The sequence below is a fragment of the Nymphaea colorata genome, chromosome 13, assembly GCF_008831285.2.
Source record: "Nymphaea colorata isolate Beijing-Zhang1983 chromosome 13, ASM883128v2, whole genome shotgun sequence".
Lineage (NCBI taxonomy): Eukaryota > Viridiplantae > Streptophyta > Magnoliopsida > Nymphaeales > Nymphaeaceae > Nymphaea > Nymphaea colorata.
The window spans coordinates 3,696,523-3,722,782 of record NC_045150.1 but is presented as its reverse complement, the minus strand read 5'-3'; the positions used below and the strand labels follow the sequence as shown (position 1 = coordinate 3,722,782).

Genomic DNA, 26,260 nt, shown 5'->3' with positions numbered 1-26,260 from the left:
TTTCTCTTTTCATGGTTTCAGAAAGAATTACGTAATTAATTGATGTTCGTGAATAGTCAAAATTTTCCCAACTGCTCTATATTTTTGGTAGTTCATCTTAATGGAGTTTTTATTGATTGACATTTTGAGTACCATTTGTCATTGTCATGTATGCCTAGGCAGGTATAGCAGGAAAATGCATAGCAGAAAAAGTGCAACCTCAGATATGGGTGTGACAGAATGTATATATATATCTGTATATCTGCATATAAAGAGAAAGACTTGTGATTTCTGAATTTCCTCAGAAGCATTTGAAGAAAGTGTCTCATGGTCTAGATTTTCTTGTCATGGTTGATGGGTTTGAACTTTTTAAATGAGTGTTCTTTTCAGAAAAAAATACATTAGCAGATATATTTTATCTAACCATTTTCGTGCATAGCTTTCACATGCCTATTTCATTTAGGTACCACTTGAAAGTTTAACATAGATCTCTGCATTGCATTCTGCAAACAAATAATCACTGGCTTTTTTTTTCCTGTTAGTACAGATTAGTTGCCAAGCATGTAGTAGTTGCTATTTTTCCTAAGCTTGTTTAGCATACATCCCATTTGAGAATGAACTGGCACCTTTCTTTGAGAAGTTTTTGATTTTCATGCATCATGTCTGTAGTGATAGTAGATTGTGACCAAGGAAGTTGACAATTCTTGCTCAATGATGTTTTGAGTTATGACAGCAGTTAGAGTGATTGTTGCACTGAAATTATGAGAGAATTCTAAATTTTCCAGAGAAATGGAACTGCCTGAAGAAAAAGGAACTCAATCAGATGAATATGAATGAGTTGACAAATAATTTTTTTGAAGTTGATATTTATTCACTCTAATTGTTTAGTTTAGGATCATTTGTTTACTCATCTAGTATTTACAAGTATTAAAAAGCCTATTCAGTATTGTTGTTTCTAATTCTTCATTCTTAGTTGCTAAGTTGTATCCCATATGATATCTATTATGAAACTGATACTGATACTTTATGGAGATCTGTTCTTTTCTTGAGACAGCTGATCGATATGTGTGTGTGCAGGATTAGACACTTATATGGTGTGTGCAAGATTAGACACCTAGATGGCAAATGCCTTTGTTCCTATTTCTTTGATTAGGCCCCACTTTATGTACTGGGAGAAATTGTGTCGGCAAATGTTATTTATTCAATTTAATTAGTAGATATTTTTATCATGGTCTATTTAGTGGGACACTGTTGTAGATTAGTTACAGTGAAACTTTTATGTGTTTCTTTAAGAGTTGAAAACTGAAACTGGTTAGATTTGATGAAAAGTGAAAACCTCATTGTATAAACTCAGATATTTCTAATCTAAAGCATGTTTTCTTATGATTAAGTAAGAGGAAACACAAACTTACAGGCTTTGTTTGGATAAAAAAGGCATCACTGCTTGGGCTTTTTGAGAGACCTGATGTGAGGCCAAATGAAAAGCTGTATATAGTAATATCTCCTTGCATGCATGCGGAGACTTTTTTTGTCTTTTTTTGAAAATGCTACATTTGCACCCGCACTCAAAAAACACTTTTTCCCATGTGTTTTATTCCCTTTTGCATACCCATAAAAAAGTAGTCACAACTTTTGATCTGTTCCTTCCTTTTCTTTTTTAACATCGCTGTAGGATTTGTGGGAACGGCCTACTCGGGTCCACCTTGACTTTGACTTGGTATTCTTTGTACATTGAAGAGGAGGACGCTTCTCAAAAGATGCCCATTTTTCATGTGGCCGTTCTTCATATTTTGGCTGGTTGTTACTCTTGGTGAGCAAAATATACACTGGTTCTAAAAATCTGAGTGTGGCCACAGATGTGTCCACGTTCTCCGTTCTCTATCCACCGTCTTGTCCTAGCGCTTTCTTGAACAGTGAGTACTGACTACGGCACAGATGGGATTTCATTTCGTGAACTTCAACTCTAGTGCCCGGCTATTAGAAATGGTCCACATGGTTTCCAACCAATCAATCGAGTACGTAGGGTCGGTATCTGCACAAGTATCCTACCATGACTAACCTGTTTTTAGAATATGACCAAACCGTCAATTTTGGATTATTGGCCGATTTGAGGATTCAATTGAATCAGCAAGTGAAACCGCAGATGATATTCAACATTTTATTTCATAAACCAAACAAAAAATATCTGTAAAAATATCTAACTAAAACTAAACAATCCCTGATGCAGTTGAGCTCGTTTGTGCTCCCGAAGAAAGGTTTCTGATTTTCCTGGTAGGGGGGCAGGAGGCAAAATGGATGGAAGGATCAAGGAGCTGTTTTCAAGCATCGCAACAACCTTGGACATTCTGTGCCTGCTTGCTGCATGTTCTTGAACACAGCAGGCCAATGTGGATGCATCTTAATATCTAATCGTTGTCACATGTTCCTTCTCATATTTGATCCACAACTTGCAGAGCCGTGTCCCCCCCCCACCCACCAGAGTCTCCATACCTAGACCTAAACAACAATGTTTGGATTATTTACTGGGAATGGACAACAGTTTTACCTGTTTGGGTCCACAAGATCAACAAAGAAAGCAAATCCAAAATTACATCTGTATGTTTATGCAATTTAAACAATAATTCCAGTAATAGACAAAATGTGCCTACGAAACACTAGAGGAACAAAAACAATGTTAGTCACTTACATAATTTAATAGATTTTCATCAGTCTCTTGTTGGATTAAGGAGAAATTCTTATTTCCACTTACATCTCCAGCAGCAAAACACCAAAGCTGTAAACATCTATCTTTACTGACACCCTTCCTTCAAGAAGATACTCAGGTGCCATATATCCACTGCAGAAAAAGATGAAAATCGGAAAAAAAACAAAAACTATTAAAGCTACAAGCGAATCTGCTTTCTTCTTAAGTTCATGAGCAAGTTCGCTTTCATGTAAGTGCATTAAGTGCAACTTTAATGGGAAAGAGGAGAGGCAATATCTTTTTTTGAAACGACCTAATTACATGATTCAGGTGTGAAAACTTTTGTAATGAGCACCGCCGAAAAGATTGATGCTCATCTACGCTAGTTGTCGATCGTTTGTTGCTCCAATAGGAATCAAATTGAAGAATACAAGCAGTAAGTTAGGACCCATGAGAACAAATGTTTGAATCAATTTTTTGGATGGGCCATCACAGCTGGCAATATGGATAACTCTGGAACTTCGTCAGAAGCTAAAAAGACACATGTTCCTTGAAGGTAAATGTATAGCAAAAACTTTATTGAGGAAACGACATGCTCATACAAATTCTGAACGAAAAAGTTAGGAATCTTTTTAGGTGCCTATCTTAAGCAAACTAACAAGCAGGTTGGGATCTAATATGTATGCTTTCTCTGCGGTCAGTTACAGTTCGGGCCATGTCATGGTAACCCAGTTTTTGTTGCAACAGATTGAACAATGTGGGCACAAAATGCAGATTTCCGTGATTAAGATTATCTAGCCAACCTACATGACCGGGACAAGTTAATAGTAACGCACGGCCTAATCTGTTTGACATATTCTGGTAACTGTAGCCATGGGGAAGCTGCCAGTCAAATTTGGGTTGTGCATGCTCGAATACTAATCTCGGTATATGATCTGAATTTTGCAAATCCAGTATCAGAAATTGCAGCAACAAGCAACAACCAACTTACCGAGTTCCCAAAATCTCAAGTGTTTTGGTTTGTGTTTGGTCTGTCTCAACGATCTTTGCAGTGCCGAAATCTGAGATCTTGGGGTTCATGTCTTTATCTAATAAATTGTTGCTTTCTTTCAGATCCCTGTGAACAATTCGCAGACGACATACATAAATCTTCTGGCTATGCCATTTATGAGCTTGAAACGTACTGGCCAATCCAATTGCATACGCTTGGTTGGCTCCCCTTTCAAAGAAAAAATAAAATTAAAGGTGAATTGTCCTTTTCTTTTCTGGTAACGCTAAGCAAATACGGAACGTCAAAAGATAAAGTACATATACTAGGCAACACTTTTACTCAAGTAAATTGCAAAGCTACAATGCTTTTTTTGTTATAAACCATCAAGTTGATGCAACTACTAATGATTGCATATAAGATATAACATAATAAAACCTGGGGGCACCAAATAAATTTTGACCTTAGCATTAGATAAAGGTAATTCGTTTCTGATGCAACCCCTGCTGGGGGTTGGCCCTGCTTTATCAATAAAACTGAAAGAACGAAGGTGCTATAGGCGAAAAAAAAAGACAAAACCTATTAAACGGAAAGAAAGAAGGGCCATTTTCAAGAAAAGTGAAAGAAATTAGCGAGATAATAACGCTAAGATTATTTGTGCAGTCTTTTGTTATGGAGGCCGTGCAAAACTCACGACACTGATATATTTATAAACCTGGCCGTTTTGGTATCCCATGATTTTAAGCATTGCATTGCTGTAATATGTTCATAAACACGGGAATTGGATACCCTTCAACTACAAGGTCGATGGTGGCCTTTGTTAGTAAAAAAAATCTCTTATCCTGCTTATATTTTAGAAAATTTACCACTAGCAATACTTTCCTGATACATCCTAAGTAATGGGTATGGGTACAGAGATATAGGCACGGACACAACAGCATTAGGAAATGTGAATATGAAGGGATGACAAGATAGATAGACATGTATATATATATATATATATGTAAAATAGAAAAAAATCAAAATAAATGGAATATTTAAATAAACAAGTGATTTTAAATAAAAACATTACATGTTAATGAACAATAACTCTGAAAATAGAATGAAAACAGAGTTGAAAAAGGATGAATCATGTTAAATTAAGCAGTTTGGATCATTTTTTATTTAAAAAGTACCTAAGCGTATCCAAGTACCCACTTTAGGTATAGATACAACAACATTGGTATGTTGACCTTATTAAAGTACTCATGTGACTTAGGATACATACTACAGTCCTACTTGCACCATCAGCTGAGATAAGATCTCTATGAACAAACTAAAGTTTGCTAAAGAAATGAAATGTCTATACAAGAAAACCGAGAACTCGGTGCTGTTACACTCCAAGCTACAAGTGTACTATGAGTTCAACCTCTCCATTTCAGAAAGTCACCTCTAGATGGGCTCCCTCTTCAATTTTGGCCAAGGGATACACGTTTGAAAAATCATACACATAGTAAAATGATTACAGCCGGGGTACTAGGCAAATAATTAAAGGGCATACCTTATACGAATAAATGAATTAGTGGAAGACTACCTATGTGAAAACAAACAAAATTTGTGGACCTGTATACACATGCTAAGCTCTCGTGCTCAAAAGGACACACTTTTCATCCTTTGGCTGCTGATCGCCGTGCACCTTCACCAGAACTCTCTACTCTTGTCATGAAGCACTCGATTTCCCTACCTACTATAAGTAGTTTCACAAGTTTAAAATTTGCTTATTTGCATACTAATAATTTTTAAATGCCCATTAAAATTTGAATAACAGTTCGCCCTCAACCACAAACTTATGGCTTGCCATTGCCAGTCGCCACCTCCCACAACATCTCTTGTTCCACCACTACACTACAAGACTGCCCCTTAAGGCAAAAAAATAAAAAACATAACGAGCAAAAGCTAAAACAAGCTTACCAAAGAGATAATTGTCCAGACTACCGTTGGGGACATATTCATAGATAAGTATCTTCTCTTCACCTTCCATAGACCCTCCTAAAAGTTGGACAAGATTTCTGTTTTGAAGTTTAGTGAGTGTCTGCACCTCATTGTCGAATTGCTTTGGACCATGCCCTGTATTGCACAACAGCCTCTATACAGCTATTTCTTGACCATCCGGTAGTTGGCCCTGACAAAGCGATGGTTATTGAAGGAAATTAACTCGGATCCAATAGCAGCTCTCTCAGTTTCCCAACTGATGTGTCATAAATTTTCAAGCAGAGCCGGGAAACTGAGTATAAAAGACTAGTGCATATATACCCTGTAAACTGCACCGAATCCTCCCTCTCCAAGCTTATTTTTTGGTGCAAAATCATTGGTGGCAGCTCTGACGATAGCCAAATCGAGTGTTGCACCATAGATCAAATCGAGTGTTGCACCATCGATCGCTTCTGCTCTCCTCAAAGCTGAAACGAACTCCAAATAAACAAGGTAAATAGGCTAATTGCAATGGTGCCACAGGTCCATGTGAGGTGAATTTGGTTTTTCGTTTCAGGCGTTGGGGTACTGAAATTTTCTTCGGTCAAGCTCTGTATGGAGGTCTGACATCTGAATCCGAATTTGATTTTTAAACTGAATTCGGACCATCGTTGTTTAACATGATGTCTGATCTGAATTCAAATCTGACCAATATTTATGAAAATCTGATTTTCTTTTATTTGGTTGGATTTTTAGTCAAATTTATTGACATCCCTAACCCCGGTTTGGTTTGCCAAAACTGTCTCTCTCTGTATCTTCCCAATACATGGTAACTTTTCTTGGATTGGCCGTCTCCATGCCAATTGCCAAGGACTAAGTCAACTAAGACTTTAAGTTCTCGTGTGCCTACTTAACCTGCTGATTAAAAAAACTTGATGGTAGTGACTTTACTTGTCACAAATCTGGATTATGTTTGTCTGGGTATATTTTCTATGCATGCAATGAATTACATCCGTTCTTCGTCAAGTAAATGTATTATACAACAAGGTAAAGTTAGTTTTCTCGAAAAAACTTCGATGAATTTTAGAAGAAGTTGAAAAACTGAACATCAAATGTAAAAAATATGAAAATAAAAATTTGGTAAGTACTAAAGATTGTAAAAAGACCTGAAGAAGACACTGAAAAACAAAAGACGTGTTTTTTCAATTTGGCTAAAAACGTTTTTCCTGTTTTTTCGGCAGACTTATTTTTTATGTTTTTTCGGGAACAAAACTGATTTTCTGTAACACAGTTGTGAGATATTTGAATGGCTAAACCGGTGTTTAAACAAATTCCTCTCCCTCTCTCTGTCTCCCCCCTTTGTCTTTCTCTCATTTATAAGGTACCGGTTTCGACCAACCTTGTTGTTCTAAACCATGGTCTTCTTCCTCGTTGCTCTGCAATCCACCAGGCTTCAACTTCTTTCTCCAAAGGCAACATAATTCTGTCCTCCACCAGTAAAAGCCACAAATTAAGCAAGTAATAAGAGCCACAATCATGAATACGGAGATGACGATTATGATATACATGTGTTTTTTTTCTGCCTGCATATAAAAAATATTATTGTCATATGAATACGAGAGAGAGAGAGAGAGAGAGAGAGAGAGGGAGAGAAGGACTTGCCTGACATAGTGTTGGATGCACCATTTGATGGAGGGCTTGAATCCGATGGAGGTGGTAGAGGAGATGGGCTTGGTCTTGGAGGTAGTGAATTAGAAGATTGGAGTTGCTGGGGTACCATAAAAGAGCTCCGTATCGTGAATCACATGGCAACTTCCTGTGGCAATTTTACAGCCGTGTGCGTTGTGGCAAGTTGTTGGGATCCGGAACCTGGTGCCATTCAAACACTGCTTGCAATCAGCACGGCTGGTATCCCCGGTGCACTGCACCAGCCTGTATATTGTCTGTAGATCATCGTAGGTGATGTTGCCCATAGCAAACATGGACATTGGAAACATTGAAAGCATTGAATTAGGCACTGTTGTCGCTTGATCAGTGAGATTCTTCAGCAGACTACCCAACTTTTCGTTAAAAGCTTTGGGGTGTTCCATTTTATCATCGATCCAATTCCAAGAACCATAATCCTTGACATTAAGGTGACCAAAGAAGTTGGTATTGGAGTAGCGCAACTGGCACTTTTCATACCACACGATGGCATCCATTGCGTTGGGGCAGTATTTGATGACTTGTTGGGTGGAATTAGAGATGCACTCCTTGCAGCTATCCTGGCCAATGTCACCCCTGCACTGCACCAGGCCATAGACTGTATCAGATCCATTAACCAGTGTGGCTTTGGAAAAACTAGGAAAAGAGTCGACGGGGTCGTTGGTGAAGGTGGAGAAGAGGCTGCGCATAATTACTTCAAACGTGCTTCCATCCGTGTAATTCGTAGTGATGCTGCAGCGGCTGTCAATATAGTCGTTCGTGCTCATTGCATGGTCGACATGGAAAGAAAGCAGGAGGAGGAGGAGGAGGAGGATATAGAAGGCAACCTTCAACAAGCTTGGCGCCATATCAGGGTAAACCATCTCCAATCCTCCTAGCTATGGATTGGAGGAGAACAAAATCTCCGCTGGGGAGCTTTGGATTATTTTAAGTTAAAATAAAAACTAGTTCCAAACGCGTACGTCTTGAGGGGCTGCCTCCCAAAATCACCTCAAAGGGAAAGGAAGATTTACTGTTCTACAGCAGGGGTTTCTCTGATCAGGAAACCCATGGCCCCAATCATAAGATGTTGCTCCATGGGTTGGCATTCTTGAATCCGCTACCCATTTAATTCAAACAAGCCAACTCTGGAAACTAATTCTGATAATAGTGGTTATTGAAAGTGCTGCTGAGCACAATACAGATTCAAAAGAGCTCGGAATGATTTGAGTTTATGTTAAATGAGCAGCCATATTGATATACCGTATATCAATTGATACACACCAGCTTTTATTGGTTAGTACGGATCGAGTTATCTTGCATTCATATTTAAAATTCATTTATAAATACGTGCTTAAATATTTATAAAAATGAATTTTTTTGCATTTATATTTAAAAATTCATTTTTTATAAATATAATAAGAATATTTAAGCAAATGGTCAATTTGCAGAGGGGACAGAGTTGACATACCGTTGTGTAAAGGAATTGACTGCATGAAAGGGCTACTTTTAGCATACTCTCTTTCTCTCTCTCTCTCTCTCAATATATTGCGGTATTTCTTTGCTGGAGGTTTAGCACCATCAGAAAATCATAAACATGAGGCGAGCATGTGAGAAAACCAACATAGAAACCCATTTCCCATCAAATGATACACTCGATCGCTTCTCATGACCTCATGATATATAAAGTATTCTATCACCCTTTCGAGGGTTGGGTAGGGAAATGCTCTTTTTTATTGAACAACAGTAAAATTCATCAAAGACGAGTTTCTATGATGGACTTGATCGCGTGGAAAAATGTCGACGAGGTGTTTTGATTTAATACACATTCATTGAAAACCATGATTTTGTGAAAATCAAGTTTTGTAGGCTCTTTATGAGAAACTTGTTTTTTTTGTCGAAATTGGAGTTTGGTAGTTTTGATGTCATCAAAAGACACCTAAAATGGCATTTTGGAGGCAATAAAACCTGGTTTATGGCTGCCATTGAAACATGCCTGGGAATTTCTATTCGCCCAACTTTATATGCAATTTCAAGCCATCAGCTTTGACCGTTTGCAAAACATTATTGATATAAAAAATATTTTATCTAATGGTTTTTTTATCGTAGATAGTTGGCAAAAAGTTTGCCACCTACCTAGTGGGCCATTTCTTCTATTGATTGGATATGACTTTGGTCTGTAGACGACTTTTATTGTGACCAAGAATGCACCCGTCTAACGAGGTCCAACTTTTTTAACCCATTTTCGTTCTCTCTACCCCTGTGATTGAAATTTAATTTAGGTTAATGCCGCTTCTGTTAAGTACTGCAAAGAATAATTAGCACGTGATCAAAGAGTTTCTCACTACCTTAGAAGCGTTTCACGCTATTAGATAGGCAATATCACAAAAATAAACTAGCACAACGAATTTATCTGGGGAAAATATTATAGCGGCCAATCAACCATCCATCTTCTTAAATCCTGTTGCTATGAACAAAGTATACTGCCAACAAGAATTTCTGTTGAATTGAATGTATATTTTCAATTTCTATAGAATTTTGATTCTAGAATTGAAAATGATGTGTTATGGAAAACAAGAATTAAAATTATACAATCGATGAATTAAACCTATCATGACACATGTACCCTAAAGAGAAAAAAAAAATCTAAAATTCTGAAGTCACAATTCCACTTCCTAAGATAGAATCACAATTTAAAAATTGTGTTTAAGAATGAGCTCATAATTCCGGAATCAACTATTGAGGCTTTAAAGGCAGGGGTGACCTTTAATGATAAGAAGAGAACTTAAAAGTGTACAGAAGTTAGTGGGTTAAGAAGGAAGGGTCTAGCGGCCATGAGGAAAAGGGGTTATGTGGAACGTCAAAAAGAGCTGTACAAGTCAATCAGATGATGTCTTGTGAACCTAAGATGGCTATGGATATGGATCTGCATATCCGCAAGGATAGGTGTGGAGGCTTAGAGGTTATTTGTGATTAAGAACAATATACAAGTGTTTCTTAAACCTGTCTCCAAATCTTAGTAAATTTTAAAACAAATGTCCCATTAATTGACACCAAATTTTGAGGTTGATTCATGTAGTACTTCTATAATATCTCTATTACCAAGAGCCCCTTAGGGACTACAAAAAATTAACACGTGAACAGCAGAAAATTTTGCTGCCCAACTTCATATCGATTCAAAAGTGTCGACCGGATGCATTGCAGGAGGCCCGCCAATCGGTGTGGGTGAATTTAGCTTCCAAAGGGAGGACTTCTTATTAGAGTGTCTTCGCCTTCCTGGGATTTAGTGAGCTTCGCTTTGTCAAAAAACAACAGGATTCTGTTCAATATTGTAGAGCTTCAGGTGTAATTAAACAACATACTGACTCACTTGCACCATGTACATTTTATCATCGGGACATCTATGTGAGATACTTGTGCCTTTTTAGTTCTGCTACAGAATACCAAAAGCACTTATCTCCTCGCATGGTGGATTTGTTGGCAAACCAGACAAATTGTAATACTTGCACTACTTCGTTGTCTCTTCTATCATAATAACACCGTGCACCCATTTTCTACTTCATCAGCCCAGAGTGATAAAAATTCAAACTTTATATAATTCCCTAGACTAACATGCAAAACCCAGAAAGAAATTGTAAATGTCAGATAATAAAATTTGTGTCAATCAAAATACAAGGACTGGGTTATCACTCAGTGGCCAATCCGTTTTCCACAAGAATTCCAAATTAAAAAAGGTCTTTAAGTAGCATTTGTTATCTAGCTCCAATCCCGGACATGGTCATTTCAGTTATAGATTTTGGGACTGAACCACTCCGTGACGTGTCTGACTCCATGCTTGCTGCAGATGAGCTAGTGATTGAGATCTCTGAGTACAGTCTGCCTTTTCCAAAAAGTAAAGCAAGAGCCGAAGGCACAGGAAGGGTCAAAGAGCTGCTGTTGAGCATGAGGACAATGAAGGACATTGTTGGCCGTCGTGTTGCATCCTCCTGAACGTATAGCAACCCAATGTGGATGCACCTTACTACTTCACTTTCGTCGCTTGAATGAGTCAGGGATGCGTCTAATAGTTCAGTTGCCCTGCTTTACATCCACAGCCTCCATGCCTGTCATTTCCACATAAACTTAGAAATCCAAAGTAGCATATGCACATGTGAAATTAATCTGTTGTTACAACAAAATGCTTACATAGTCAAGCAGGGTTGGACCGTATTGTGAATGAGGGAATGAAGAGTTCTTCAGGCCACTAACAGTCTCTAGCATCAAGACTCTAAAGCTGAACACGTCTGACTTGACAGAAAATTGGCCTTGCATAACATATTCTGGTGCCATGTAGCCACTGACAAGATAACAAAGTGAGCTCAATTTTTGTAATTTGTGGCATTCCAAACATTAAAGGTCAGTCAGAGACGTTTTTATAATGGGAAATGAAATGGCTGAAGCCCTTATGGTGTTAAAGGGATCTTGTTGTCCGTTACAAAGAGATAAGGAGGTGATATGATCCACCATATTTGGGAAGGATATATCTACAGATTTGGGCGTTTCCTCACATCAGCACAGATTTGGGTGTTTCCTCATATTGGTGCCATCCTCACCATGATTGTTGGAATCAATCCCAACGATATCGGCTGGAGGATTTTTTTTAACTTCCTCCTAAAGTTGTTTCCATCTAACCCTGATTGTAACTCTATATGAAGTGATGAATTCCTACTGTAAACGGGCAAGAAATAATATGAAGAAGAATGCCCCTTTTCTCTCGTGGATGTAGGCTACAAGCCGAAAAACGTAGCCTACTGCCTTCCTCTGCTTCTTTCTTACTCGCATCCTCTGTTTCTTCATTATATGCATTTTAACATGGTATCAGAGCATGACTTTCATGAGCATCTGGAGCATTTTTTTCTTGAGCATTTGGAGTTGATTCGTGTGACAGCAGAAGAACAGAGAGTTGCCGATGATGATTCCAGTAATCATTGAGCAACGTTCTCCTATATTTTTTCATCTTCTGATTCAACCTTGAATCGATTATTTCTGTCCTTTGCTGAGAAACCCCCAATGAGAAGGATTTCCTATTCAGCCTTCCACTTCAAGTAGTTGGAGCGCTCAACCTCCTCGGGACCAAAAGCCACCTTGTAGAAGGTGACGACGTCAGTGGCCTTGGAAGCCTCAATGACGAGGTTCGGCCTGATCGTGGAAAAGACCAGGCCCTTCGAGCTCTTGTTCTGCTTGGGTCCTGTTTTGGCACTCTCCGCCCCTCTCAGAAATCCCCAGCAGCAGGTCATGTGCCTTACAGAAGAAACCAGCGGGCCTTTTTGTCTGATTAAAATTTGTCTTTTCATCACTTATCTACTATGGCCAATACCATCAGCAACCAATCCAACAACAGCTCCAACAGAATGAAAGGAACAGTTGATCAAGGTCATGGGGCGGTAAAGATCACCTCCATTATCCTCAATGACACCAACTATCTTAGCTGGCTCAAAGCTGCTCGTCTTTTCCTGAGTGGACGATCCAAAGTGGGATACATCAGTGGACGGATCACACCTCCAGCCAAGAACGATCCTAACTATGAGGATTGGGAGTCCGAAAATGATATGGTAATGGCCTGGGTTATGAATTCCATGGAACCTCACATTTCCAGTTTATTTCTGTATAAAGAAACAGTGAAGGAAATATGAGATACTTTGAAGGAGATGTACAACGAGCAAAACAATCTTGCTGGTGTGTACCAACTTCAACTTGAAATTGCCAATCTCACCAAAGACGGCAAACATACCAGCCTCTATTTAAACAAGCTCCGCAACTTGTATGATGAGCTTGCACAATACCGACCGGCCACTGCCGATGCCGATGTCTACCAAAAATGATTCAAGGTGGACAAAATATTTAATGTTCTTACTGGTCTTGGACCTGATTATGAGAATCTTCGCAGCCAGATCCTCATGACTAATCCCTTGCCAAACTTTAATCAAGTTTATCAAGCAATTCAAAGAGAAGACACAAGAAAAAAGGTCATGAACCCGATATCCAAATCAGAGTTATATGAAGAGGGTCTGGAAAAGATGGCATGCATAGGTCAGTCTGAACAAAATATGTGGAAAGTCGATTCAAAAAATCAAAAGCGGTGGGAACAATCTCCAATAGAATCGCAGCAAACTCAAATGCACTTATTGCAAAAAAACTGGACATCTTCGAGAAAGATGTTGGGACCTCGTCGACAAACTTGTAAGAGGAAAACCGGCTACACCTTCTCATTCTCCTCAAGCTGATGTCGTTCATTTTGTTACAAAAGATGATTTAGAGAAATTTTTTCAAAAATTCTCTAAAACAAATCTGGTATCTTCTCATCCAGTCGACAACATTAATGAAGGTAACAATCTTGCTCTTTGCACTTATTCTAGTAATTCTATGGGTTGTTGATACGGGTGCAACTGATCATACGATGAATGATGCATTAAGTTTGACTACGATTGATTGCATGAACAAAAAATGGGTATTCACAGCCAACGGGTCACATATTGCTGTTGATGGGACTGGAAAATTTTCATTCTTTGAAAACAAACCATCTCCAGTTCTTTGTGTTACTAATCTCTCCATAGCTTGATGTCAGTTAGTAAGTTGACAAAGACTTATAATTGTTTGGCCGTTTTTTCTCCCAAGAATGTGATATTTCAGGATCTGAAAAAAAGAGGGAGATTGGTAGAGGACGAGAACAAAATGGGCTATACGTGACGGAAACTCCCGAAGCTTGAAGTTTTTAAGATCTTTCAAGACTATTACAATCTTGTTTACACTCAGTATGGTGCAAAAATGAAGAAGTTTCGATCTGATAATGGGGGGAGGGGGGGAGAGGAATATGTGAATCAATAGTTTGAGGAATTCACGAACAAAAAGGGGATTCAACCACAACTTACGTGTTCTGGTACTCCCCAACAAAATTGAGAACCACTCTCACTGCTCCCACTTCTTCTATTGCAGCCACCGATCTTGCTGCTTCTCTTCCTCTTTCCCTTGTTGATGTTTTCCAAGCTCCAGCTATTCAAACCCAGAACCAAAACCAGCAATCTAGCGGACCTACCATCTTAGAAAATCCAAATCAAGATAGTAACCCAAACCAAGATAGCAATTCCCAGCCACCAGTGTCACTCCAAAACTAAACTCTTGAACCGATACTTAGAAGATCAACTCGTCCCTCGAGACACCAAAACTAAAAGAGTTCCATACCTATCTATCAACCCAACACGTACATTCCATAGATAGCTACACTACCTTTGACACCTTATCCAAACCATACAAGTCCTATATTCTCAATACCTACTTTCATCATGAGCCAAAAAACTACGAGGAAGTAAACACGAATCAAATTTGAAGGTGGCTATGGAAGAAGAACTGTCTATATTAAAGAAGAACAAAACTTGGGAGCTAGTGCCGCTGCCCGAAGGGAAGAGAGTCATCGATTGTAAGTGGGTATACATGATAAAATATCATAGTGATGGTTCTATAGAACAATACAAAGCTCATCTCATTGCTAAGGGTTTTATTCAAACCGAAGGAGTAGACTACAATGAGGCCTTTGCTCTTGTCGCTAAGATGAATACAGTAAAGATTCTCCTATCAGTAGCATCAATCAAGCGGTGGAAACTAGCAAAACTTGATATCAAGAATGTATTTCTTTGTGGAGAGCTTAATGAAGAAGTTTACACGCAAGTTCCCCAAGGCATACAACTTGAGAAAGGGTATGTGTGCAAACTAAAAAAGTCACTTTATGGCCTTAAGTAGTCCCCCCCAAGTTTGGTTTTCATGCCTAAGTGAAGCGTTGGTTAAAATTGAGTTTAAGCATAGCAGCACTGATTAAACAATGTTTGTGGCTATTCTATCTTCAAAAGTAGCCATTTTGCTTGTTTATATAGATGACATCATATTGACAGGTGATGACAAATATTTCATGGCCCAAGTCAAAATTTATCTAAATCAGCAATTTGAAATCAAAGATCTCAGGAGCCTATGAAACTTCTTGGGTATAGAAGTGGCACATTCCGAAAATGGAGTATTTATATGCCAAAGAAAATACACTCACGACCTCTTGAAGGAAACTGGTTGCTTGGGTGCCAAGGTTGCAGACACGCCCCTTGAAATGAACTGCAAATTGAAGAAAGAAGAAGTGGAAGACATCCAAAACATTCAAAGTTTTCAAAAGTTTGTTTGAAAGCTCATATACTTGACCATCACTCGACCAGATTTCACCAATGTTGTTAGCCTGGTAAGTCAATTTATGCACAACCCAAGGTCAAGATATGTCGAAGCTGTTCACAGGATCTTGAGATACTTAAAAGGAACTCCATGGCAAGGAATCATGATGACACTGGATATTGTGATGCTGATTCGGCAGAGGATCCAAACAGCTGAAAGTCTACATCAGGATATTGTACATCTGTCGGAGGAAACTTGGTAACTTGGAAGAGCAAAAAGCAGTCAGTTGTGACTTGATCGAGCACAGAGGCTGAATACAGGGCCATGACTTCATGTGCATGTGAGTTGATATGGATAAAAGCATTGCTCAAAGATATGAAGATTGAAATGAGGGAGTCCATGAAGCTTATGTGCCACAACATGGCAACAATCTGCATTGGAGCTAATTCTGTTTTTCATGAATGCACTAAGCACATTGAAGTTGATTATCATTTTATTAGAGAAAAAATATAAGATGGAACTATTAACACACCACACGTCAGAAGTGAATTTCAACTTGCAGATATCCTCATAAAATCTCTTGGAAGGGATCAACATATATATATATCATGTGCAATTTGGGGCAGATCGACATCTGCTCACCAACTTGAAGGGTTGACTGTCTATTACAAAGTGATAAGGAGGTGATATGATCCACCATATTTGGGAAGGAGATATCTACGCCATCTTCACCATGATTGTTGGAATCAATCCAAACGATATCGGCTAGAGGATTTTCGAACTTCCTCCTGAAGTTGTTTCCAACTAAACCTGATTGTAACTCTATATAAAGTGATGAATTCCTACCGTAAAAGGGCGAGAAATAATAACAAGAGGAATGCCCCTGTTCTCTCGTGGATGTAGGCTACAAGCCGAACCACATAACCTGCTGCCTTCCTCTGCTCCTTTCTTACTCGCATCCTTTGTTTCTTCATTATGTGTTTTAACACTTGTTGTTTGTAATTTAGTGCATTCTGACCAGCGGAGGTTAGTTACGGAGCTTTCTATAACGAGAAAAAAATGAACTGGCAGAAGCCTACGTATTATTAAGAATTTTTCTGTTGCTTTAGAATAAAAATAGTATATGCAAAGATCCTTGAATGGGAGGATAAGATAGAAATACTGATCTACTGAGGACTGTTTTTCAATGTACAGGTTCAGTGTTTGACATGGAGCTTAGGATGCAGAACTTACTATGTGCCAGCAACTTTACTCGTCTTGCCTTGTGTTTCTTCCACTCCAACAAGCTTTGCCATGCCAAAGTTAGAGATCTTAGCGGTCATGTCCTGATCTAGAAGTATGTTACTGGCCTTGAGGTCCCCGTGGATGATTTTTAGTTGAGAATCTTCATGAAGATAGAGAAGTCCTCTGGCTACGCCAGATATTATTTTGCTCTGTATCTGCCAGTCTAAATGCGTTTTTCTAACTGGATCTGCACAGAATGAACAATAAATAAAAGGATGATATGATTGAGAAAAAATAATACGGTATTCACATTGATGCAAGGGTAAATGAGTGAACGACACAATGCACCAAAGACCACAACAAAAATTCATAGATGGCACTTTCAGGGATCTAGATCAGTTTTTGGAGGATGAAGATGAACTATTGGATCATTGGGCAACCAGGTTGAGGCATAGACTGTATTTAATTAATTGTTAATCCAGTAAAATATGTGGTCACGAAGCACATTGGAGCATAATAACCGGTAAGTAACATAAAACAGAAAAAAAAATTGTTTTGTGAGATTCCACAAAATGATTTTGGGACTGCCAATTGAGAGCCTTCACGAGTAAAACATGGCGGTGGTGCTGTTAAGACAGTGGGTTTTGTCATTTTAGTCGCCCAATGAAGGATAATAGATGGTCGTTCAAGAACGTGAAGCAATTTCCTTAATTATAATCTACCCATCTTAAGAAGGAAACCAAGTTTACTAACAACAGCACATCTAATTACTATTGGTAACTCGGATGCTGATATATGCAGAACACTGGATGCTGTGAAGCCGTTTGGTATGAAAATGAACTGAGATGACTAACCAAATAATAACTTGTCAAGGCTTCTATTGGGTACGTATTCGTAGATGAGTATCTTTTCCTCCGCTTCGAAGCAGCAACCAAGAAGGTGAGCCAAGTTCCTGTGCTGAAGCTTTGCCACCAACTTCACCTCATTCTCGAACTCAGTTGAGCCTTGCCACGAGTTCCTGGACAACCATTTTACTGCTATTTCCTTTCCGTCTGACAGTTGACCCTGCAGAAATTCCATTTAGTTTTTTTCATACTTTTCATGAAATTCTACCGAAATCTATAAAACTGATATTGGTATGCAATCTCAAGTAGATAGAGTACCTTTACCTTGTAAACAGGACCATACCCTCCTCCCCAAGTTTGTTGGAATCGGAAAAGTTGTTTGTGGCAGCTCTGATGATGTCCAAGTCAAAAACCAATGAGATCTTGCTATCAATTTCTTCGCCACCATAACCTGAATAGAATTCACAAACTAAGTTGCACCTGTAGAATTTTGTCCCTCTAAACTTCAATTAATTTTAAACCATTTTAAATCCGAAACAGAATTTGATTCGTGTTTTAAATTTTGATAAAATTTCAACGTTATAAACTTTTTATGTGTTTGTGTGTGTAACTTTCCATCAGTTATGGTAGTGTTGGCGAATATGGGTGGGAATTATGGCTATGTTATTTGTTGGACTACAAAAATCTAAGGTCTCTGCATCTCCACAAACACAGCGACTCTGTGCCAACGACTCACCTTGTGCACGTAGCATGTATGCACCTAAAAAAAAAAGGTGGGAGTAGCTTAGCTTCGAATCCAACAACTTTAAAATTGCTGTTGGGCCAATCCACATGCGGAGAAAAGCTGCAGTTGTGGAGAAAGGGAGAAGTGGGTGAGGGGAAGGAAGGGGAGAAGTGGGAGGGAGAGCACAGAGTGAGACGAAAGCGGGTAATGGGTGAGGGGTGCTGTCGTAAGGTGAAGTTTGGAATGGATTAGGGTTCCGAGTGGTGAGTGGAAGGGGAGGGGATGGCCAGATGGGGAGAGAAAGGGAGAAGCAAAGCGGGATGGGAAGCAAAGTGGGGGAGAAAGGGGAAATTGGGAGGGTGAAGAGAGAGAGGGAGAGGGAGGAAAGGGTAAGCACGCATTCCTTTTTCAATTTTTTCTTTTGGTTGATGAACACAACACCGTCGATCGGTGCGGTTCGTCCGATACCCCTTCCGACCTTATATATATATATATAAATCTCCGTTTTGTTTCTTTTCTACCAACCTTGTTGTTGTAAGGCCTACTCCTCTACTTCGTTCCTCAGCAATCTGTTAGGCTTCAACTTCTTTCTCCTCCACCAGTAAAAGACACAAAGTACGCAATTAATAAGAACCGCAATCAAAACACAGACGAGGACTATGACAAACATAAGCTTTCTTTCCCTGTTCGGCTGCCCTACAAGTACAAAGTGCTCTTGTTATGCCAAAGAGAGAGAGAGAGAGACAGACAAGCATGGCATAGTGAGGGATTCACCATTTGATGGAGGGTTTGAATTTGGTGGATGTGGTGAATTGGATTGAGGAGATGTATCGTAAAAGAGCTGTGTATCGTAGACCACCCGGCAACTTCCCGTGGCAATTTCACAGCCGCTTGAATTGTCACAAGTCCATGGGATTTTGGACATGGTGCTATCCAAACACTGCTTGCAATCAGCCAGGCTGGTGTCCCCGGTGCACTGCACCAGCCCGTATATCATCTGCAGACCCGTGTATGGGATGTTGTCCATGGCAAACATTAACTTCGAAGCTGGTTCTGTTGTTGTTGTTGTCGCTCGAGAAGTTAGATGGACAGAATAGAGAGGTTAATAAACTTTTTAATCAAAAAAATTGCCCTACTGAACTACAAAATTTTTAACATACAAGCTGCAGTGACATAGCTTGTTGAGACAGATTACATCAAAACTCTCAAGACAATGCAAGTCTAAACAAAGAAAAGTTAATTTTCTTTCATTTTCCACCATCAGAACTTGATTTGTTATTAGACTGCTGCTTCTAAGGGCAGGAAGATGAGAGATGACCAGGAACGCTGCACATATAGCATGTCCACCTTTTCTCGCTCGCTTTGTTGGGGACAGATCAGGAGACTTTATTAAACTCTACTCCCTTTAGTGCAGCACACCTTATCTGAACATCCAAAAAATAATGAATGTGGTTAAGAGAACATCCTGTCTAGGGATATAGTCGCTCGCCTCTTTCTGTAAGATCTGCTACACACCGCCTGCAAGTTGCTCTGCAACTCTCCTCTTGATCTGCAACACACCACCTGCAACCTGCCTCTCTCCCCTAGAACAGAGGCTTCCAAGTGAAAACCATTATTATAGAGGGAAACCAGTTTGTTGGCCAAATTTGAGGGAGACGAGAGCAAAGCCCACGAAAACACGACGAAGGAAAGAAAGACGCCTTGGTGCCCCTCTTCCAACCAAGCTTAGGCATCGGTTTCCCTTCTCTTTCACTTTCAAACCCATCCCCTCTCCACCCACTTATAAATACTCCCTTATCCCTCCCGTTCCATCCACCCAAATCCTCCATCCTTGATCTTTCGCTCCTTCCCTGTCCCTTTGGTAATAGAGAAGGAAACTCCTTCCTTCGATGATTGTTCGTTCAATGTTGCTTTGGTCGTCTGGTAGTCGTTGTCCAAGAGAGAGAGTAAGAGAGAGAGAGGGAGGGAGATCCAGGGAGAGGGAGAGTGTTTCGGTCATAGTCATCCACAAGGAAAGGAGGGAAGACATGAATTCTATCACAAACCTTGTGAAGGACTTCGTTGGCTTTGCTATGTGGTTGTTCTATCACACCGCTCCTGCCGTAAACAGGCCAGAGGACCCTGAACTTCCCGCTGCCCTCTCGGTGGAGTTGGAAGTAGATGCAGACGCCGGTACTCCACCTGAGCAGGTGGAGGTAGACGTAGAATTGGGCCGGCAGGAGGCATCGACATCGGAGGTGTTATCCGATGATGGTGAGAATTATTACTCGCCCATTCATCCATCCTAGTTGCCGTCCGCTTCCTCCTGCGTCTCCTTCTATCTCTCTTTGTTGCGTCGTTCTCAAATTAACGTGTCGTTTTGTCAAAGTTCCACCACAAATTGAGCAGGAAGGAGGTAATTCCCTAATTACTTCCCAAAGCAGCACGATTAAAGGGAATCTGATGATCGGCTTTGCACTCCTCAACCGTTCTTGCACCAGTCTTTTCGTGGCTGGTACCCGCTCTCATGCCTTGTACGTGGGCATTACCTCGCTGGGCAATGCCCTCTCCCTCTTCCTTTGTTAAGCAGGTGGGTAGTGCTTTTAGTTTTGTACTTTTCTCTGTTTTTCGTTCCTGGTGATACGATTGTCCACTTAATTCATGACAGACGGAATCTCCAGATACTTGACCCCCACCACGAAGAAATTCATGAGTCTTCCTTTTCCGATATTGCACACAACCCAAAAGGATAACAAAGTGTAGCATGTTGCAGGTGGTCACATGTCAATGAAGGTCCACGGCGCCCTTCTGATGGTGTCCATGTCTTCCCTTCTTGGAGCGCTATTCATGCTGGGTGTTAGGGCATCACGGTGAAGGTTGGTTTATAGAAACTCGGACAAACATACCACAAAAATACCACTCAAAAACACTATTTCCTTTTTTTCTCTTTACTTATTTTTCAGTATGCTCCATATATTTAAGAAGCAAAAAGGAAAAAAAAAAGGAAGCAAAAGGTACCACACGGCTCACCTTGTCATCTTGAAACACCACTCAAAAACGACCCACCAAAAAACACCATGCTTTGGAGGAGATGCACGCCACGCAAAGTCCCCTAAAATAATAAACTATCAAGTCCTTGAAACTTCCATGACCACGGTGGCTACCCACATAGGACACCCATAAATTTCTACTTGAAGAGTAACTAACATTTCTTCCCCTTAATGTGAACAATGTTTGCACACCAACAGGCTTTCTAAACATAACAAATTTTGATGGTGATAATGGTTTTATAAGACCGTTGGCAACATTCTCATTGGAAAATCAATGCTTCAGCACAACTTCTCCTTTTTCAACGTCATCTCCAAGGAAATGATATCTCAGCTCTGTTTTCTTAGTTCTTCTATAGAAGGTAAGATTTTTTGCTATAGAAATGGTAGACTTATGATCACAATAAAGCTGAGTATGACTTATTTATTCCATATGTAAATCTTTTAAAATACACCTCATCCACATTGCGTGGCATGTAGCAGTAATAGCAGCAAAATATATTCTTCTTCTAATGAAAATAAGGCTATTGAACTTTGGTTTTTTGAGTCATACACTTAAACTTGCCAATCGATGTTGGTATGACAAACTAAAGCAAAGTTAGCAATAGGTCTATAAAAAGTTCGATAATTAATGGCTGAGCAAACGTAACGAAGAACTCTTTTTTCTGCACCACTGTGTTGCACCGACGCATGATGCACAAATCTTGATTAAACCTATTTAAAACACAATATCTGGTTGAATGTGCGTCAAGTAGCCATCTTTCTAAAATACCTTTCATTATCTTTCATCATTCCAACATCCACTGTCACTTTTTCATTGATATCAATGGGAGTTGCGCAACCTTTTGCAATTCATGAGTTTAAACTTTTTCAAAAGGTATATGCAGGTTCACTATCACTCCTTTGAAAACCATTTTGATTTTTTTTTTTGGCGTGACTATACCATGCACGAGCAGCTTTTTTGAATGTACAAAGGGAATTTTATAATTTATAAACCTTTCTTCATTTCCTTTAATGATATACCCAGGTAGTTGGTCAACATATACCTCTCATTCAAATAACTGAAAAATCTTCTATGTGAATTGGGCTGCAACTGAAGAAACCATCTTTACTGTCTCAAATCTTGCAACAAGTGAAAAAGCTCCAATGAAATTAATGTCATATTTTTATACAAAACATCCAGCTATCGATCTTGCTTCACATTTTTTCACCTTTTCTTTAGCATCATGTATAAAACCTATAGACCCATTAGTGGCAAATTGGAAAGCTCCCATGTGTCATTTCTTTTCAATAACATGCATCTCTTTTTCACTGCATTTATCCAATTTTTTTCTACACTTGCTTCATCATAAGTTAATAGTTCTATAGTAGCAAAAGCAAAGAGACACTTAACATGCTTTTCTTGGTTGAGTGTTATCACCAAGTGTACACTCTATATAGTTGGGTCTTTAATTTGAATGTTCATCTCCCCCTTTTGAATTTTTTGATGATGCTGCTTCATCAAGATGGTTTAGTTGTATTTCAACTTCATCAATTTGTAGTATCACAGTTTCATCTTTTACCCATTTATAACAAGATTTTTCATTAAAATGGCATCTCTTCTTAGAATTAGTTTTTTAGTAGTAGGATTATCAAGATGATAACCTTTAGCTAGGCTCAAAACAATAGCCAATAAAGATTCATTTATACCTCATATGTCATAGCTTACAATTAAGATCAACCTTTGCAAGAAAAGCACAATCACCTATCTAGATGATTTTAAAAGCAATTTATTAAATTTGAATAATACCGCTTCCATTTTCAATTTCACAAGCATCATTTTCAAATAAAAGGGTGTAGGCCTTTTGGATCAATTGCTCCAAAATAAAAAAATTTCCAGCTGACCCCAGAACATAGTACACATCATGATATTAACTATTCAATTTGCAATTTACACTTACTTTTTCGTTGTCTCCAAGCCACATATCAAGCTTTACAGTCCCATGAATATTTTTGAATACCACATGTCATATGGTTACTATATCCACTATCTACAAACTATATATATTTTACACTTCCAACTTTTAAAACTCATAGATGTACCAAAAACTAGCTTATTGTTTTGCCTTTTCAAAACATTTGGCTTCGATATGACAAACTTCTTGCAAACATGAAACGACTTTCCTCTAAAATATTGATCTCAACTACCTTCTTGCTATGTCATAACACTTTCGACAAGCACCAAAATATCTTCCCATTCCTCTACCATGCTCTTGAGTAGTTCCTCTAAAGGCTCCTTGTCCTTGACTTTTTCCTTCATTCTTTTGATCACTTCTTCCATTCGTTTCTTCTGAAATATCTAATAAAGTTTGAAAGGCTTTTGCTGTTGACTTACTTATATGTTGTTCATGAGCTACAAGAGACCCTTTTAAGTCATCAATAAAGTACAGACAAATCCTTGGATTCTTCTATTGCAACATGAACATGTTCAGATTTAGAGGGGAGACTTCTCAAGACTTTTTCAACTACCTTTTTGCTCATTTATAACCTCACCAAAAGTTTTCTGTATACATAATACATATTTTAAAACAATGGTAATTCACTTATATGCTGCATCAGATGATCAATTAATTTACATGAATAATCAGCATGAGGGAAATGGATTGTGCAACCAGAGAAATTATTTGAGCTTCTCGTGGTAACTAAAGTATTTATTTCAAGCATAAAAGTGATGTTGGAAGATGATGGTATTTGAGAAATTAGTGTACACAATGTAGGCCTTACATATTATACAAGTTGTTAATTGCATTTGAATTTATGCAAAGTCGCATAGCCATTTCTATGATATCAGTTTGCACATTTTGAAATGGTGACCAAAGCAATTTTTTGTGAACCATGATAAAACTCAAGCGGAAAACATCAATATGAGTATAGATATAATGCTAGTCCAGGAATAAACAAAAATTATAAATCACCCTCTGCCTTGGGCAGTGGACAAATCAGAGCATAACATTTTATTTTCCACATATCACCACTCAACTTTTCACAAGAACTCTATAGTAGCAGCCTTTAGTCACCACCATTAATGTAACAAATATTAAGCACATGCTGTCATGATTTTTTTGTCAATAATACACCTTGCAATTTTCTTCCCACAATCCGGCCTCATTGCAACCATAGTGGATAATTCCTATAGGAGAAAACATGATGCTGAAAAGATAATCATGAAAGGTAACAAAGGAAAAGGAAAAGATGATTTACCACCATTATAGGATAGGCTATGCTCCAAATTCTCATTAATTATATTGGACTCCCCTCCTGCATTTGTACCTTTTTGGTACTTCATGATCACGAATAACCCTGCATTTGTTTCTACATAAAGAAACAATATATTTCAATCAACTAAATCAGCCTCATCTGTCTGCCATATTCACAAATTTCTGCAATCAAAATGCTGCTGCCTCTAGACTTCACCCCATGGAAAAGGATTGTCGTCTTCCTCTGCATCATGCAAGTTGGTATAGGGCTTATACATTTTGATCTGGTAAGGGAAATGGGAGAGATAAGGTTATCAAAATATGTCGGATTGATAGGATTGGGATGTTGGGACACCTCTATCGCCGGAGACTTTTTCATACCCTGCTTTTGAGGGGAGTGGTTTAGTGATTTCAGATATCACAATATAATTGAGGCCATGGTTTGGTTCCCCTTTGCTAGAGGGATTCATGATTTTGAGATTCTAAGAGTAATTGCATGGTCATGTAACGTAAGATTTTCCTTTTTTTGCCAGCATTTTCTTGGCCATTGGTCAAACAAACATTGAAAAATGGCTGAATTCATCTAAGGAAGCCTCATGGAAGGACTTATCTCTTATTTGAAGATACAAAGTAATATTACTGATGTAACAAAACACCAAATGACAAGGAAGATTAAAAAGTCTAAGGGGTTTAATAGAAGCATCCGATCAATGTGTAGGAGGTAGGTGATCAAACATATCCATGGACAAGAGAAATTTACATCCCAACCAATGACATCCAACCACCACAATTCCTCGATTTTCCTATTCTTCATCCTCAATAACCACAAGTAAAACCAAGCAATCTGATCCTATATGGTCTTCTTCTCAAGTTAATAGTCACGGTTCTCCTCAAAATGATAGCCACACTCTACCACTCTAGTTCCTATAACCCAAAGTCCTAGCCATGAATCTCAAACGTTGGCATTAATTTATATTAGACCTAAATTCTCCCACTTCATCATTTCCTACTATTGAGCCTAGTTGTATACACCATATGATCACACAATATCTCAATGTTACACTAAACCCTCGTTTATTTCAAATTGTAATCCAAAAAGTCCACTTAAGAGTTAAAAGATAGTTTCATGCTAACCCACCTTTACATATGATTAGTGTAGATAAACATATGGGTAGTGCACCCGTAAAAAAAAAAATTGTGCATGTGAATGATCAAAATATTTTTATTTAAGTTAAAAAAAGGTCTTCAATAAAAGATTTAAAAAAACTTAAAGTGTATATTTCTTTGAGTGTGCACGCAACTTCATTTAACAGATAGCTAGTGAGATGAAGAAATTTTTTCTTAAAAAGATCAACTATATATTTTTTGAATTTTTATCAGAACTTAATTATATTTTTCAAAACATTTAAATGGTCCCAACAAAAGCTTTTTATAAATTATCGCATGTATTTCATTATCCAAAATCAAATGAGAGGTTCATGGCCTGCTGCAAGCAACTGCCATCTGTCACGACACTAACTTGCAGCAACCCCAGGACAAATATCTTTGGATGACTTACCCGCCTTCATTTAAAGGTTATTGTATTAAAATCAATTATTTTAGTTGAAAAAACCGAATTGAATACTATAAAATCAATGTTGGAATTGAATGTACCGAATTATCGATTTGGGGAATTGGCCGATCGAATGATTCAATTGAATGCAAGTTCGCGTCACTATTTCCAGTCCTCGTTTAAAGT

The 26,260-nt window shown here is 38.6% G+C and overlaps 2 protein-coding genes across 2 annotated transcripts; both read right to left on the bottom strand.

Moving 5' to 3' along the window:
• Positions 1–2,724: 2,724 nt before the first annotated feature.
• On the bottom strand, positions 2,725–8,167 carry LOC116267017 (putative cysteine-rich receptor-like protein kinase 20). Its single transcript, XM_031648560.2, has 3 exons — positions 7,470–8,167; positions 3,654–3,779; positions 2,725–2,815 (listed from the first exon to the last, which is right to left on the bottom strand). Exons 1-3 carry the CDS (start codon positions 8,165–8,167, stop codon positions 2,725–2,727), a joined length of 915 nt encoding a protein of 304 aa, XP_031504420.2.
• A 4,179-nt stretch (positions 8,168–12,346) lies between these two features.
• LOC116267015 (cysteine-rich receptor-like protein kinase 10) lies at positions 12,347–19,287 on the bottom strand. The gene is made up of 7 exons (XM_050081245.1): positions 19,035–19,287; positions 17,875–17,987; positions 17,546–17,756; positions 16,701–16,938; positions 14,192–14,312; positions 12,640–12,775; positions 12,347–12,531 (listed from the first exon to the last, which is right to left on the bottom strand). Exons 1-7 carry the CDS (start codon positions 19,285–19,287, stop codon positions 12,347–12,349), a joined length of 1,257 nt encoding a protein of 418 aa, XP_049937202.1.
• Between the last annotated feature and the right edge of the window lie 6,973 nt (positions 19,288–26,260).

Excerpts from the sequence above, each read along its gene's own strand:
- LOC116267017 (XM_031648560.2), bottom strand. The coding sequence starts at position 8,167 with ATGGTTTACCCTGATATGGCGCCAAGCTTGTTGAAGGTTGCCTTCTAT. Across the intron at positions 3,780-7,469 it reads CAGTGTTTGAATGGCACCAG|GGATCTGAAAGAAAGCAACA; the intron begins GTTCCGGATCCC and ends AATTGTTCACAG. Across the intron at positions 2,816-3,653 it reads CTTGAGATTTTGGGAACTCG|TGGATATATGGCACCTGAGT; the intron begins GTAAGTTGGTTG and ends CTTTTTCTGCAG.
- LOC116267015 (XM_050081245.1), bottom strand. The coding sequence starts at position 19,287 with ATGGACAACATCCCATACACGGGTCTGCAGATGATATACGGGCTGGTG. Across the intron at positions 17,757-17,874 it reads AACTTGGGGAGGAGGGTATG|GGTCAACTGTCAGACGGAAA; the intron begins GTCCTGTTTACA and ends GAATTTCTGCAG. Across the intron at positions 16,939-17,545 it reads CCTTGACAAGTTATTATTTG|ATCCAGTTAGAAAAACGCAT; the intron begins GTTAGTCATCTC and ends CATTCTGTGCAG.